A 13,316-nucleotide genomic window follows, 5' to 3' on the forward strand; every position below is an offset into this window, starting at 1 on the left:
CAACCACAACCAGCGGATTTCCCGCTGACAGCAGAATATAAACAAATCAGTGTAGGCATTGATTTTTTTTTTTTTAAAACAGCATGGGTGTCCTCCCAAATCTTGGGGTCTGGTATGGTTTTTAAGGTGATTCTTGGTACAGGGTCCCCCCCCCCCCCAACTCCATACCAGACCCTTATCCAAGCTTGCTGTCCGACAGGTCAGGAAAGGGAGGGGGAACGAGCGAGCATCCCCCCCCCCCCCAAACCATGCTAGGCCATATGCCCTCAACATGTGGGGATGCTTTGGGGCAAGGGGGGGGGCTAGATAAGGGTCTTGGGGTCTTTACATCTTTTATATGGCAGTAGAGCTTGGGTGAGTTTGTCTATATCTTGGGGTCTTTAAAGGTGGTACTTGTAGGAAAAATTTGGACAATAAAGGTTGGGCACAACGCTGATAATGTGTCCCTTCTCAAAATAGGTTGCAATGGTAACATGGTAGTTGCTTTTAGGCTGTATCTGGACTACATTGGTTGTAAAATGGCCAAAAGGCAATGTATTAATGGCTGAGGGCCTTAACACAGATGTTGGTGGCAGAATCAGTTGATTTGATTATAAAATGGTCCTTTAAAGACCTTAGACCTGTAAAGAGGTCAGTTATCTTTGGTTGTTTTGCTTTATTAGGTATAATGTGTTTTTTTTTTTTATCTATTTTCATATTTGTATGTATAATGAATGGCTGCTTTGGCTATTTGACTCCAAAATAAAAAGTTGTCACCTGGTCGCTAGGTGCGGTAAAATGATTGTTTGGTATTGCAGGCAAATTTGTAAAGGTGCAGTGTCTGCAATTTCTTAGTCATGTTAATTGCAGTAAATCTCAACACACATTAAGGGTTTGTACAGTATGATTATTACAGTGACATAAGGTTTATATAAGCCCGTGTATTACTTTTTGACACTGTTTATTTTTTCTTTCAATAAAAAGAAGTCAAGTACAATGGAACAACTCCTACCCCCCCTTTCCGTTATTAGAGACTGTCATGTTTTTTCCTGCAGATACATAACATTGTATATTCAGAGTTTTGTCATGTACAACAACGTATAATCCTTCTCTCTAATTGCTCAGCTTTAGTGAAGACAGCCTGAGACAGAATTCCAGAGGCAGAAGTTACCTAAAGGAACGCAAACCTATAAATTTACGTGACACAGCAGCAAATTAAATAGGGCCCCTGGATTTTAACATCAAAACATTCATTGAAGATCTAGATCAGTGGTCTCCAAACGGAAGTGCTGGGGGCCTGATGTGGTACTTTGCTTATCTTTATGTGACTCTTAGGGCACTATAATTCCCTCTGATACAAGGCAATTTTACCCCCACTGACACCAAAAATATGGCATCATTTCCGCAACTGACACCAAAAATTTGCCATTATTCCTCCCACTGACACCAACACTGGAGTACTATTCCTCCCACTGACACCAACAATGGGGTACTATTCCTCCCACTGACACCAACAATGGGGAACTATTCCTCCCACTGACACCAACAATGGGGTACTATTCCTCCCATTGACACCAACGATGGGGTACTATTCCTCCCACTGACACCAACAATGGGGTACTATTCCTCCCACTGACACCAACAATGGGGAACTATTCCTCCCGCTGACACCAACAATGGGGTACTATTCCTCCCATTGACACCAACAATGGGGTACTATTTCTCCAACTGACACCAACAATGGGGCACTATTCCTCCCCCTGACACCAAAAATGGGGTACTATTCCTCCCACTGACACCAACAATGGGGTACTATTCCTCCAACTGACACCAACAATGGGGTACTATTCCTCCCACTGACACCAACAATGGGGTACTATTCCTCCCACTGACACCAACGATGGGGAACTATTCCTCCCAATGACACCAACAATGGGGTACTATTCCTCCCATTGACACCAACAATGGGGTACTATTCCTCCCCCTGACACCAACAATGGGGTACTATTCCTCCCACTGACACCAACACTAGAGCACTATTCCTCCCCCTGACACCAACAATGGGGTACTATTCCTCCCACTGACACCAACAATGGGGTACTATTCCTCCCACTGACACCAACACTAAAGCACTATTCCTCCCCCTGAATCCAAAGATGGGGCATTGTTTACTCCTAATGATCCCAATACATTTTCTTCTCCCACTGGCCAGAGTCTGGAGGACAGTAAACTTGTTTAAAACATTTTGGAGACCCCTGATCTAGATGTCCAACTTGTTTGCTATTTTTAAAACATGAAAAGCAGTGCTCCATGAAAAGCAGCTACAATACCGGTCCAAACACCCCTAAGTTAAAGAAAGAAACTTGTTAAAATATCTTCAGCAACCAACAAATGTCTGGGTGTTCGATGCCTTGCCCCCTCCCCCTATGGTTTCTTCTGTAGCCTGCAGTGATAAATGGGCTGGAGAAGGAAACCACAGAGCACGGTATTAAATGCAAAGGTGTATCAAATGCACAAGTTGTTTGATTAAGCTTCTTTCTTCAACATGGAGAAGTTTGGCAGTGTGGGCAGCAGAATAAGAAAGCATGCATCGCTTGCTTGTCTTGTAAGCAATGCTTTTCACATTTTGAAAATAGCAGTCACTTTAAGGTACCACTCTAAACAACATTAACTGTTGGCTGTATGCATTAAAGCAGAACTCCAGCCGAAAATAATAAAGATAAAAATGAATAATAATTGCTAAAAATAGATTTTTCTGCAAAATTCACCTTCAACCCAAATAATTTACCTGCAATAATTTTTTCCGCTTAGATGTCCTCCATCTGATGGCCATTGAATGGCCAACATCATACAACCTACCTCCTCTGAGTTCAGGTCATCCTGGACCTGCCCCAGTCTGTTAGTGGACAGTGAGAAGAGAAGCAATACACTGATGAGATCATTTCTCTTTCACCCTGTTTTCTCTTCCTATCAGCAAGCGTGCTTCTTGTTGGCACATTAGCTGATTGGCTTCTTGTGTTGCTTCTTCTTTCATATTCCAGCCCTACTGTATAGGGAATAGAAGACGATGAATACATGGAATATCTTTTATGATGTGCCTGTGAAGGTTATCGTATTTCCAGGTCATGGTACATCTAGTAATAGTCAGTCACATTCAGGAGGTGTTCTGTAATGTTTAAGACAATTCATAGCTTACCGACATAATTCCTAGAGTATCAGGAAGATACACAACTTTATTCAATCATCATGGAATATGTAAATATTGATTGTCCAAGAACATAATGGAAGATAGAAACTGAGACCTATGAAAGCTTCCTAACACCAACTATGTGGCATCACAACTTTCAAATCTCCCATCTTGTTCTTGGGCAATCAGCATTTACACACTCCATGGTGATTGGATTATGTTATGCAAAGGTGTGAATATAAATGCTGTAGTATCTTCCTGACACTCTAGGAACTGAAGAGTGGCTTGGTAAGCTATGAAACGTCTTTAAGATTGCAGAACATGTCCAGTTGAATGTAACCAAATACTAGATATTTAATATATTTAATGATGTATCAATCAATACAAAGCCATAGTAACCTGTGACTTTTATATCTGCCTACAGCTCAGCGTGTTGGCTAGCTGGAATAGTTGCTGGCTCCTTCCAAGCTGGCCAAGGGCTCTGCCCAGCTTCTTCTTCAGATCGGGTATGCACATACCCGTCCTTGAGGGCTACTTCGCTATTTTCTGTCTGACTCACTTTAGGCCTGAGACCCACTCCCAAAAATCATACTCACAGTTTTCTGCCATCAGGCCCACCGTCCTAAATATTGTAGTACATCAAAGGCAATAACTTGTTACATCAACGTCTTAACTCCACATCTTCAGAAATAAAGTGCAGAACACTTTACTGCCATCAACCCAAACTCCTAAAATTCATCCATCTTCCTAAATGTTCTTTTGTCCCCTAGTAATGGGACCTCAAATGAAGTCTTTTCCTGGGCCTAGGCCCAGCAGGTCTACCACTCAATGCAAGATACAAACCTACATTCTCTAGGTCAGGGATAGCAAAGTCCCATCCACCTTCTGCCTAGGGTCCCACCCATACTAGAATGTAAAGGGCACAACACTCCGCCCACTGACATCATCAGGGGAGTGTTTGCCCTAAAAGTGGTACTGCCACCTGTTTTTGCTGCCAGACATATATATATATATTGGACTGGCGGAAAAGGGTTTAGGGTTCAAGCTTGCTATATCACTTCAGCCACCACAGTTTGTTTAAAACTAAAGAAAATATTGCTTCAAAAGTTGAAATTTATTAAACAGAAACACATTTTTAATTAAAGGGGGACTCTTCTGGCAGGGAGCCTTGATCAATCACTTATTTTGCCCTGTTGAGGAAGGCCAGCCAGTTATAAACCATAATTTTCTGCATCTAAAAATACTGCCTTATATTCCCCTTTATACATTAGTTTTAGTTTAGTTTTCATTTTTTTTAGTTTTAGTATTAGATAGATATACATTAGTCTTTTTCATTTGCACCAACATATAGTATATGTGCAGTTCTCTTTAAACATGGCCTGCCCAGCTTGTCTCAACCCATTTCAAAGTAAAAATTCTGATAGACAGCCTGGAAGAGGGAAAAGAGTTCTAGAAGCCGAGTGCAACACAAGAGAAACATTGCATATTAGTTAAGGAGATCTTGAGATGGGGAAACAAAAATGCACCAAATCAAATCTAAATTTATTCAATGTGATCCGTTTAACACTCCTGATGCAACGGCTCACATAGGTACAGTAAAAAAAAAAAAAAAAAAAGAAAGAAAAGAAAATTACAGACAAAAACCTGTTTTAATATGATAATTCACAGGTACATAGCAAATGCTAAGCGTGCGAGTTTGAGAAGCCACTAATGACTGCGGCTCCGACATCAAATGCCTTTGATCAGCCTTATTTCTATATAAAACATCATAGCATGCCATTCAATGGAAATCAGGTCTAACACAAGAGCCATTATGTAAGATACAGTACTTTGGCATTCATCTCTTCAAACAGAGAAAGTTCAAAGAAAAACGCAAAATGAATAACAGAGTGGATTCCAACAGTAAAAAAAAAAAAAAAGAAAAAGGAAAAAAAAAAAAAAAAGAAAAATTGCCTAAGGCTACATGATATCATATCTATACCCTTCAAAACAACATTCCTTTTCGCTCAGAATTAGAACATATTTTCATTCCAGTCAATGTGTCTGGTGTCAGAAACGTGTCATTTTTGAAAATCTGAAAATGCATCTTCCATTCGGGGGGCTTTAGGAAGCTTTCAGAAATGAGACTTTTTCATTATCTGCGTGCAGATGGCAGCTGCCCAGCAAAGCACAAGAACAAGGAGAGAGATTTCCGGTTGGATGTCAGTGATGAGGGAAAGTTTATGAGTTTGCAGGTTGGGCTGGACCAGTCAAAGAGAAAGAGGAGATTTAATACAAACTTATTTATTTTTAGTCTTTACATTTTTAGCCTTTAAAAAATATATATTTTTTTGCTGTATGCAAAAGACAAGCTTAAAGAAAACCTATGGTGATTGTAACATAGATAATATAGATGATCAAAAGTTTGTGAACACCTGACCATCACACCCACACCATGTGGTCAAATGCTAGTGGATACCTGACAATCACACCCACACCATGTGGTCAAATGACCATCACACCCACACCATGTGGCCAAATGCTTGTGGATACCTGACCATCACACCCACACCATGTGGTCAAATGCTTGTGGATACCTAACCATCACACCCACACCATGTGGTCAAATGCTTGTGGATACCTGACCATCACACCGACACCATGTGGTCAAATGCTTATGGATACCTGACCATCACACCCACACCATGTGGCCAAATGCTTGTGGATACCTAACCATCACACCCACACCATGTGGTCAAATGCTTGTGGATACCTAACCATCACACCCACACCATGTGGTCAAATGCTTGTGGATAACTGACCATCACACCCACACCATGTGGCCAAATGCTTGTGGATACCTGACCATCACACCCACACCATGTGGTCAAATGCTTGTGGATACCTGACCATCATACCCACACCATGTGGTCAAATGCTTGTGGATACCTGACCATCACACCATGTGGCCAAATGCTTGTGGATACCTGACCATCACACCCACACCATGTGGTCAAATGCTTCTGGATACCTGACCATCACACCCAGACCATGTGGCCAAATGCTTGTGGATAAGTGACCATCACACCCACACCATGTGGCCAAATGCTTGTGGATACCTGACCATCACACCCACACCATGTAGCCAAATGCTTGTGGATACCTGACCATCACAACTACACTAACTGCGTGTTCACATTATAAATGGCACCCCAATACACCTCCACAAAGCATCTGTGTTGAAGCGCATCACAACGCACAGTAATGCACTAACATGCATTGTCATACACCATGTTACCAAAATTGCTTCAGTTCCAAAATCAGCCCATTGTGGTGCATTGGCAGCCCATTTAAATGAATAAGCTGAATCAACCACTTCAGCCCCGGAAGATTTTTCCCCCTTCCTGACCAGGCCCTATTTTGCGATTCGGCACTGCGTTACTTTAACGGACAATTGCGCGGTCGTGCCACACTGTGCCCAAACAAAATTTACATCTTTTTTTCACCACAAATAGAGCTTTCTTTTGGTGGTATTTGATCACCTTAATTTTTTTTGCGCTATAAACAAAAAAAGCGACAATTTTGAAAAAAAAAACAATATTTTTCACATTCTGCTATATAACATTCCCAAAAAAAAAAAAAAAAAACATTTTGAAATCACAATTTTTTAACATTTGAGGCCAATTTGTTTGCTGCTACATATTTTTGGTAAACAAAAAACACAATAAGCGTATTTTGATTGGTTTGCGCAAAAGTTATCGCGTCTACTAACTACGGGAAAGATTTATGTCATTTTTATTTATTTATTTATTTTTTACTAGTAATGGCAGTGATCTGCGATTTTTTACGGGACTGCGACATTGTGGCAGACAGATCGGACCCCTGACTGACATTTTTGACACTTTTGGGGGTACCAGTGACATTACTACAGTAATCAGTGCTAAAAATATGCACTGTTACTGTAATAATGACACTGGCAGGGAAGGGGTTAATACTGGGGGTGATCAAAGGGGTTAAATGTATGCCTAAAGTGCTTACTCACTGTGGGGGGGGGGGGGGTTGGTTCTGTGACAGGCACAGCTGAAACTCCTGATCTCTCCCTGCCTGTCTGACAGAAGATCCACCTGCTTTGTTTACATAAGCAGGCGGGTCTTCTCCCAGGTTTTCAGACAATCACGGGAGGGCAGCGGCAATCGCGCGTGTGCCGCCGAAACCACATGCACTCCAGTCAAGTAGTACTACGTGACTGGACGCAGCCAAGTGGCCCTGCCCCAGTAATATTACGGATGGGCGGTTGGCAAGTGGTTAAAGCAGTATTCAACCCAAAAGAAAACATTTATTATATTGCAGCTTATGATTTTTTTTTTTTTTAGAGGTGATGACTGCATTAGATTTCTTTTTTAGGCTTTCTTTCTTCTATTTGCATCTAGTGATCCAGCCAGTAAGTTGTTTTTCAAACGAACAAGCTCTCTAGCAGAATGTATCAGTTATAGACATGAGACAAATCATTTAACACCGGCAGGTGTGCTTACATTGTTCAGCTTTTATTTATTTATGTAAAACCTTTATACCAAAAGGAAAAAAAAACCTTTGATGTAACTGATTATAAGTATTACTGTAGCTGAAGTTTGGCTTTTTCATGTATTGTTTCCCAACCTCGCTCTGTGGATTCTAACCTCGGCTTGCCTCTGAATATTCTCTGCCTGATCTCTTGGTTCTGACTTTGGCTTGCTACTGGACCTTACTCTGCCTGCTTTCCTGGTACCAACCCTGGTCTGCCTCTTGACCACTCTGTTGTCTTACCGTGTATGATCCCGACCTACCTTGGCTACGTCCCTGACTGTTGTAGTCACCTGCTATCAAGCTACTGGCCCCCGTGCTTCTTTGAGCCTTGTACCTCACCACACCACATTCAGGGGTGCTCAGACCAGAGCCTCAAGAGAAGCCTCTCATCGACTCCCCCTTAAACCAAGGTACGTGACACAACCACTTTAAGCTAAGAGTGATTTCTCAACAACGGAGAGGAGGTCTATCATTTCAGGATGCTAGCTAAAAAACCTGTATACTAGCAAAAAACAAAAAGGAAACAAAGCAACAGACAGAAATGACACTTAGGGCTCTGGCTTGAGACAAGTACTCTACACGCTATAGAGGGATATGCTTTGTTCATATATCATGTCTGAGGTTTACAACCACTTTAAGCTAAGAGTGATTTCTCCAGAACAGAGAGGATACAACCACTTTAAGTTGAGAGTGATTTCCCCACAATGGAGAAGATACAACCACTTTACGCTAAGAGTAATTTCTCCACAATGGAGAAAATACATCCACTGTAAGCTAAGAGTGATTTCCCCACCAAGGAGAAAATACAACCACTTTAAGCTAAGAGTAATTTCTCCACAATGGAGAAAATACAACCACTTTAAATTGAGAGTGATTTCCCCACAATGGAGAAGATACAACCACTTTAACCTAAGAGTGATTTCTCCACAACAGAGAAGATACAACCAATTTAAGCTAAGAGTGATTTCCCCACGAAGGAGAAAATACAACCACTTTTTGCTAAGAGTGATTTCCCCACAATGGAGAAGATACAACCACTTTAAGCTAAGAGTGATTTCTCTACAACGGAGAAGAGATCCATCAATTCAAGATACTAGGAAAAAATTGAGGAGTGCGGTAGGGTCATAGGGTAGATGTTTATAGGGTATAGGAAGTGTGTCCTCGAAAGGGTCCAGTTACATGAAGGTATGAGCCTATAATCCTGGGTCTATTAATATTTTGCCCGTGTTCGGTTAAGAAAGTGATTGTAAAGTCTTCGTTTTTTTTTTTTTAAACAACAAACATGTTATACTAATCTGCCTCGTTGCATTGATTTGCGCATAGCAGCCCGGATCCTTCCCTTCTCGAGTCCCTCTTTGCAGTTCTTGGCCCCATCCCTCCTATAGAGTGCCCCCACAGCAAGTGGCTTGCTATGGGGGCACCCGAGCCAAGCTGCAGCTTGGCTCTGTCCATTCAGACACGGAGCTGTCGTTTGGCCCCGCCCATCTCTCTCCTGATTGGCTGACTGACTTTGATTGACAGCCGTGGGAGCCAATGGCGCCGCTGCTATGTCTTAGCCAATCAGGAGGAAGAGTCCCAGACAGCAGAGGGACTCGTGGACATCGCTGGACAGAGATTGGGTTCAGGTGAGTATTAGGGGTTGCTGGGGGGGGGGGGCTGCTACACACAGAAGGTTTTTTTTTTTATCCTAATTCATATAATGCATTAAGATAAAAAAAACTTCTGACTTTACAACTCCTTTAAGATATATTTGTTTAGCCTGCATTTAAGCTTTAAATGTAGACTGTCACCTGTTGCCACTGCCATAGATGAAAAATGTACCAGGACATTGCCAGGATATTCCTTAATCTTGGACCTCTGTCCTGATGCTGCTGTGTGCTAGGCTGTGTTCCAGGATTACATCATCACCCACATTTGAGTTACTGAGCTGCGAGAGGATAGTTCACACATATTTAGGGATGAGACCATAGAAACATAGAATGTGTCGGCAGATAAGAACCATTTGGCCCATCTAGTCTGCCCAATATATCTGAATCCTATGAATAGTCCCTGGCCCTATCTTATATGAAGGATAGCCTTATGCCTATCCCATGCATGCTTAAACTCCTTCACTGTATTTGCAGCTACCACTTTTGCAGGAAGGTTATTCCATGCATCCACTACTCTCTCAGTAAAGTAATACTTCCTCATATTACTTTTAAACCTTTGCCCCTCTAATTTAGAACTGTGTCCTCTTGTGGTAGTTTTTCTTCTTTTAAATATGCTCTCCTCCTTTACCGAGTTGATTCCCTTTATGTATTTAAAAGTTTCTATCATATCCCCTCTGTCTCTTCTTTCTTCCAAGCTATACATGTTAAGGTCCTTTAACCTTTCCTGGTAAGTTTTTTCCTGCAATCCATGTACTAGTTTAGTAGCTCTTCTCTGAACTCTCTCTAGAGTATCTATATCCTTCTGGAGATATGGCCTCCAGTACTGCGCACAATACTCCAAGTGAGGTCTCACCAGTGTTCTGTACAGCGGCATAAGCACTTCTCTCTTTCTACTGCTTATACCTCTCCCTATACATCCAAGCATTCTGCTGGCATTTCGTGCTGCTCTATTACATTGTCTTCCCACCTTTAAGTCTTCTGAAATAATTACTCCTAAATCCCTTTCCGCGCACAGGAAAGAAAGGCCGCCTATACATTATATAATTTTCTTACAATTTTCTGTACAATTTTCTTGTAGTACGAAGACTTGCTTAACTGGATACAAGTGAAAGTGTTGTTTAACTTTGACTTCATATTATGTGGTTTGTGGTAAATCTAACAGAAAATTGTACAAGGAAATTGAACGTGTATGGCCAGCCTAAGTGTTGTCTGCACAGGGCAAAACAATGAGTGGGCATCTCAGGTTTGGGTCAAGGGGTAGGGCTTACAGTGTCCTGGGGATTGTGACTAATGTCTTGGCTAGAAGTATGCACTGCATTAATAAGCCTTAAAACTCTCTATAAAGGAAATGAAAGTTCAACAATTAAGCATGGACATCACAAAGAACACTGCAATAAAAGAGCTAATATTGTATTAAAAAAAAAGTTAATAGAATGGAAATGTGTAAAATATATACATTAAAAAGCATTCAGTTTTTCTTATCATCCAGTCTGTCAGATGAGATAAACTCCTTTTTTTTATTCGTGTTTTAAATTTGCTCCTTCATTGCCGGAAGGGACATGTAGTGGTCTGCCAACTACTTCGGTAATGATATGAATCATATCCCCCCATATTGATTGTTCATCTTCAAGCTGGATAGTGACTTCCATCTGCCAGAGATAACCTGATACAGACGAGGAAACTGTATTCAAAGAAAGATTACAACCAAATACTGGGTGGCTCATAAATTAGTAACAACCTGCAAGCCCACAGCAAGACACCATAGTCATAATAAAGGGTTTGTGTGCCCCTGGCAAAGGTTTATTGAAATTGTAGTTCTTGTAGAACTTTTTTTTTATTTTTTTAGGTGTACTTACTGGGTAGGATAATAACATCATCTCCTGCCTGCGGTATTGTTGAGTCATGTCCTCCCCAACCTTCTCCAACCCCAACCCAAGAATCTGGAGAGGACCAGTAGAGGACCGGAGGAGGCAGAGGACCGGGTGCTGCAAGAGAGTGAAAAATACAATTATATAAAATGTGATTTGGATATATGGGAAGCATCTGACAATCTTAAAGCTGAATATAGGGCACAAAAACTTTTATTCAAATATGTTCTTTAACCACTTCTGGACCGGAAGATTTTCCCCCTTAATGGCCAGGCCATATTTTGCAATTCGTTACTTTAACTGCGTTACTTTAACGGACAATTGCGCAGTGGTGCAACGCTATACTTAAATAAAATTCATGTCCTTTTTTTTCCACAAATAGAGCTTTCGTTTGGTGGTATTTGATCACCTGTGCGATTTTTATTTTTTGCGCTATAAACAAAAAAAGAGCGACAATTCTGAAAAAAAAAACAATATTTTTCACATTCTGCTATATAACAAACATTCTCAAAAAAAAAAATTAAAAATCTAAATTTTTTAACATTTTAGGCGTATTTGTTTTCTGCTACATATTTTTGGTAAAAAAAAAAATCGCAATAAGCGTATTTTGATTGGTTTGCGCAAAGGTTATAGCGTCTACTAACTACGGGAAAGATGTATGTAATTTTTATTATTTTTTTTTTTTTTTTTACTAGTAATGGCGGCGATCTGCGATTTTTAGTGGGACTGCGACATTGCGGCAGACAGATCGGACCCCTAACTGACATTTTTGACACTTTTGGGGGGGACCAGTGACATTACTACTGTAATCATTGCTAAAAATATGCATTGTTACTGTAATAATGACACTGGCAGGGAAGGGGTTAACATTGTGGGTGATCAAGGGGTTAAATGTGAGCCTAGGGGAGTGATTCTAACTGTGGGGGAGGGGCGTGGCTTCTGAAAAGATCATAGAGACCTGTGATCCTATATAGAAGGATCACATGGGCTCTGTGATCATTCCAGGGAGAAGAACGGTCAGCTGTGTTTACAACAGCTGACCGTTCTTCTCTCTCAGCGGGGAACGATCGCTGGTGTCAGGCGGCAAGCGGAGCCATCTGCCTGCTGCATCAGCTTCCCTGCCCGCTCCCCCCCCTAGCTGCCTGCTCGAGGCTGACGTAGACCTATGTCGATTTACGCAGCAGAGCCACATTGCCGCAGTAAATAGGCTGCGGCCAGTCGGGGGAACTGGTTAATAGCCATAAAATATATACACCGATCAGACATTACTTTATGACTACCCACCTAATATTGAGTAGGTACCCCTTTTGCCACCAAAACAGTCCCTTTTGCTCCAAAACATGACTCAAGGTAGACATGACTCCACAATACCTCCTGTGAAAGCAGGAAGTGAGGGAAGCCGTGCTATAGCTGAGTCAGTGCTGGAGCAGTGACAGGGGTCAGGTAAGTGTTTAGGGATGGGGGTTGGTAGGTAATAGTAGTGGGACATGTTTTACCTTAAGGGCTCTTTCACACGGGCGGTCCGATCAGATCCGCCTGTCAGTTTTTTAGGCGGATCTGATCGGATGCCCCATTCAGCCCTATGGAGCAGCGGATGTCAGCGGTGACATGTCCGCTGACACCCGCTGCCACCCGCATCCGATCCTGTCCGTGAAATCCGGACGGATGGAAACCCTATTTTCCATCCGTCCTGGGGATCGGATCGGATGGGATCGGATGAGAGCGGACAGGCGGTCCGCTCTCATCCGATTCCCCATAGAGAGCAGCGAGGGCTGTGACACCTCCCTCTCCGCACTGCAAGCGGAGACGGAGCTGTCATCCGCCGGCTCAGCGGGGATCGCGGATCGATCCCCGCTGAGCAGCACGGATCCGCCTACGGAGGCGGACCGTGTGAAAGAGCCCTAACACAGAGAATGCATTAGGGTGAAAAAAAAAAAACTTTTGACTTTAGAAAAACTTTAACCCATTCCTGTGAGGGCCAGACATTCAGAGAAGCAGCACTGAGAGACCAGCATTGAAAGTTGTAAACTGCTAGTGCTGGGATAAGAATTTTAACAAATAATTTCTAAACCAAATGGTGCTCCGCTCCTT

At 42.0% G+C, this 13,316-nt stretch overlaps 1 protein-coding gene across 3 annotated transcripts in view; it reads right to left on the minus strand.

The window, feature by feature from the left end:
* Positions 1 to 13,316, minus strand: part of PKHD1 (PKHD1 ciliary IPT domain containing fibrocystin/polyductin) — a 1,006,139-nt gene that overhangs the window by 347,370 nt on the left and 645,453 nt on the right. For all 3 annotated transcript variants that reach the window (XM_082249887.1, XM_082249888.1, XM_082249886.1), the window contains exon 51: positions 11,214 to 11,342. In XM_082249887.1, the coding sequence (XP_082106013.1) occupies positions 11,214 to 11,342 (129 nt within the window). The remainder of the gene's footprint in view (positions 1 to 11,213; positions 11,343 to 13,316) is intronic.

The sequence above is a fragment of the Pelophylax lessonae genome (genome assembly GCF_965119305.1).
Source record: "Pelophylax lessonae genome assembly, chromosome: 3".
NCBI lineage: Eukaryota > Metazoa > Chordata > Amphibia > Anura > Ranidae > Pelophylax > Pelophylax lessonae.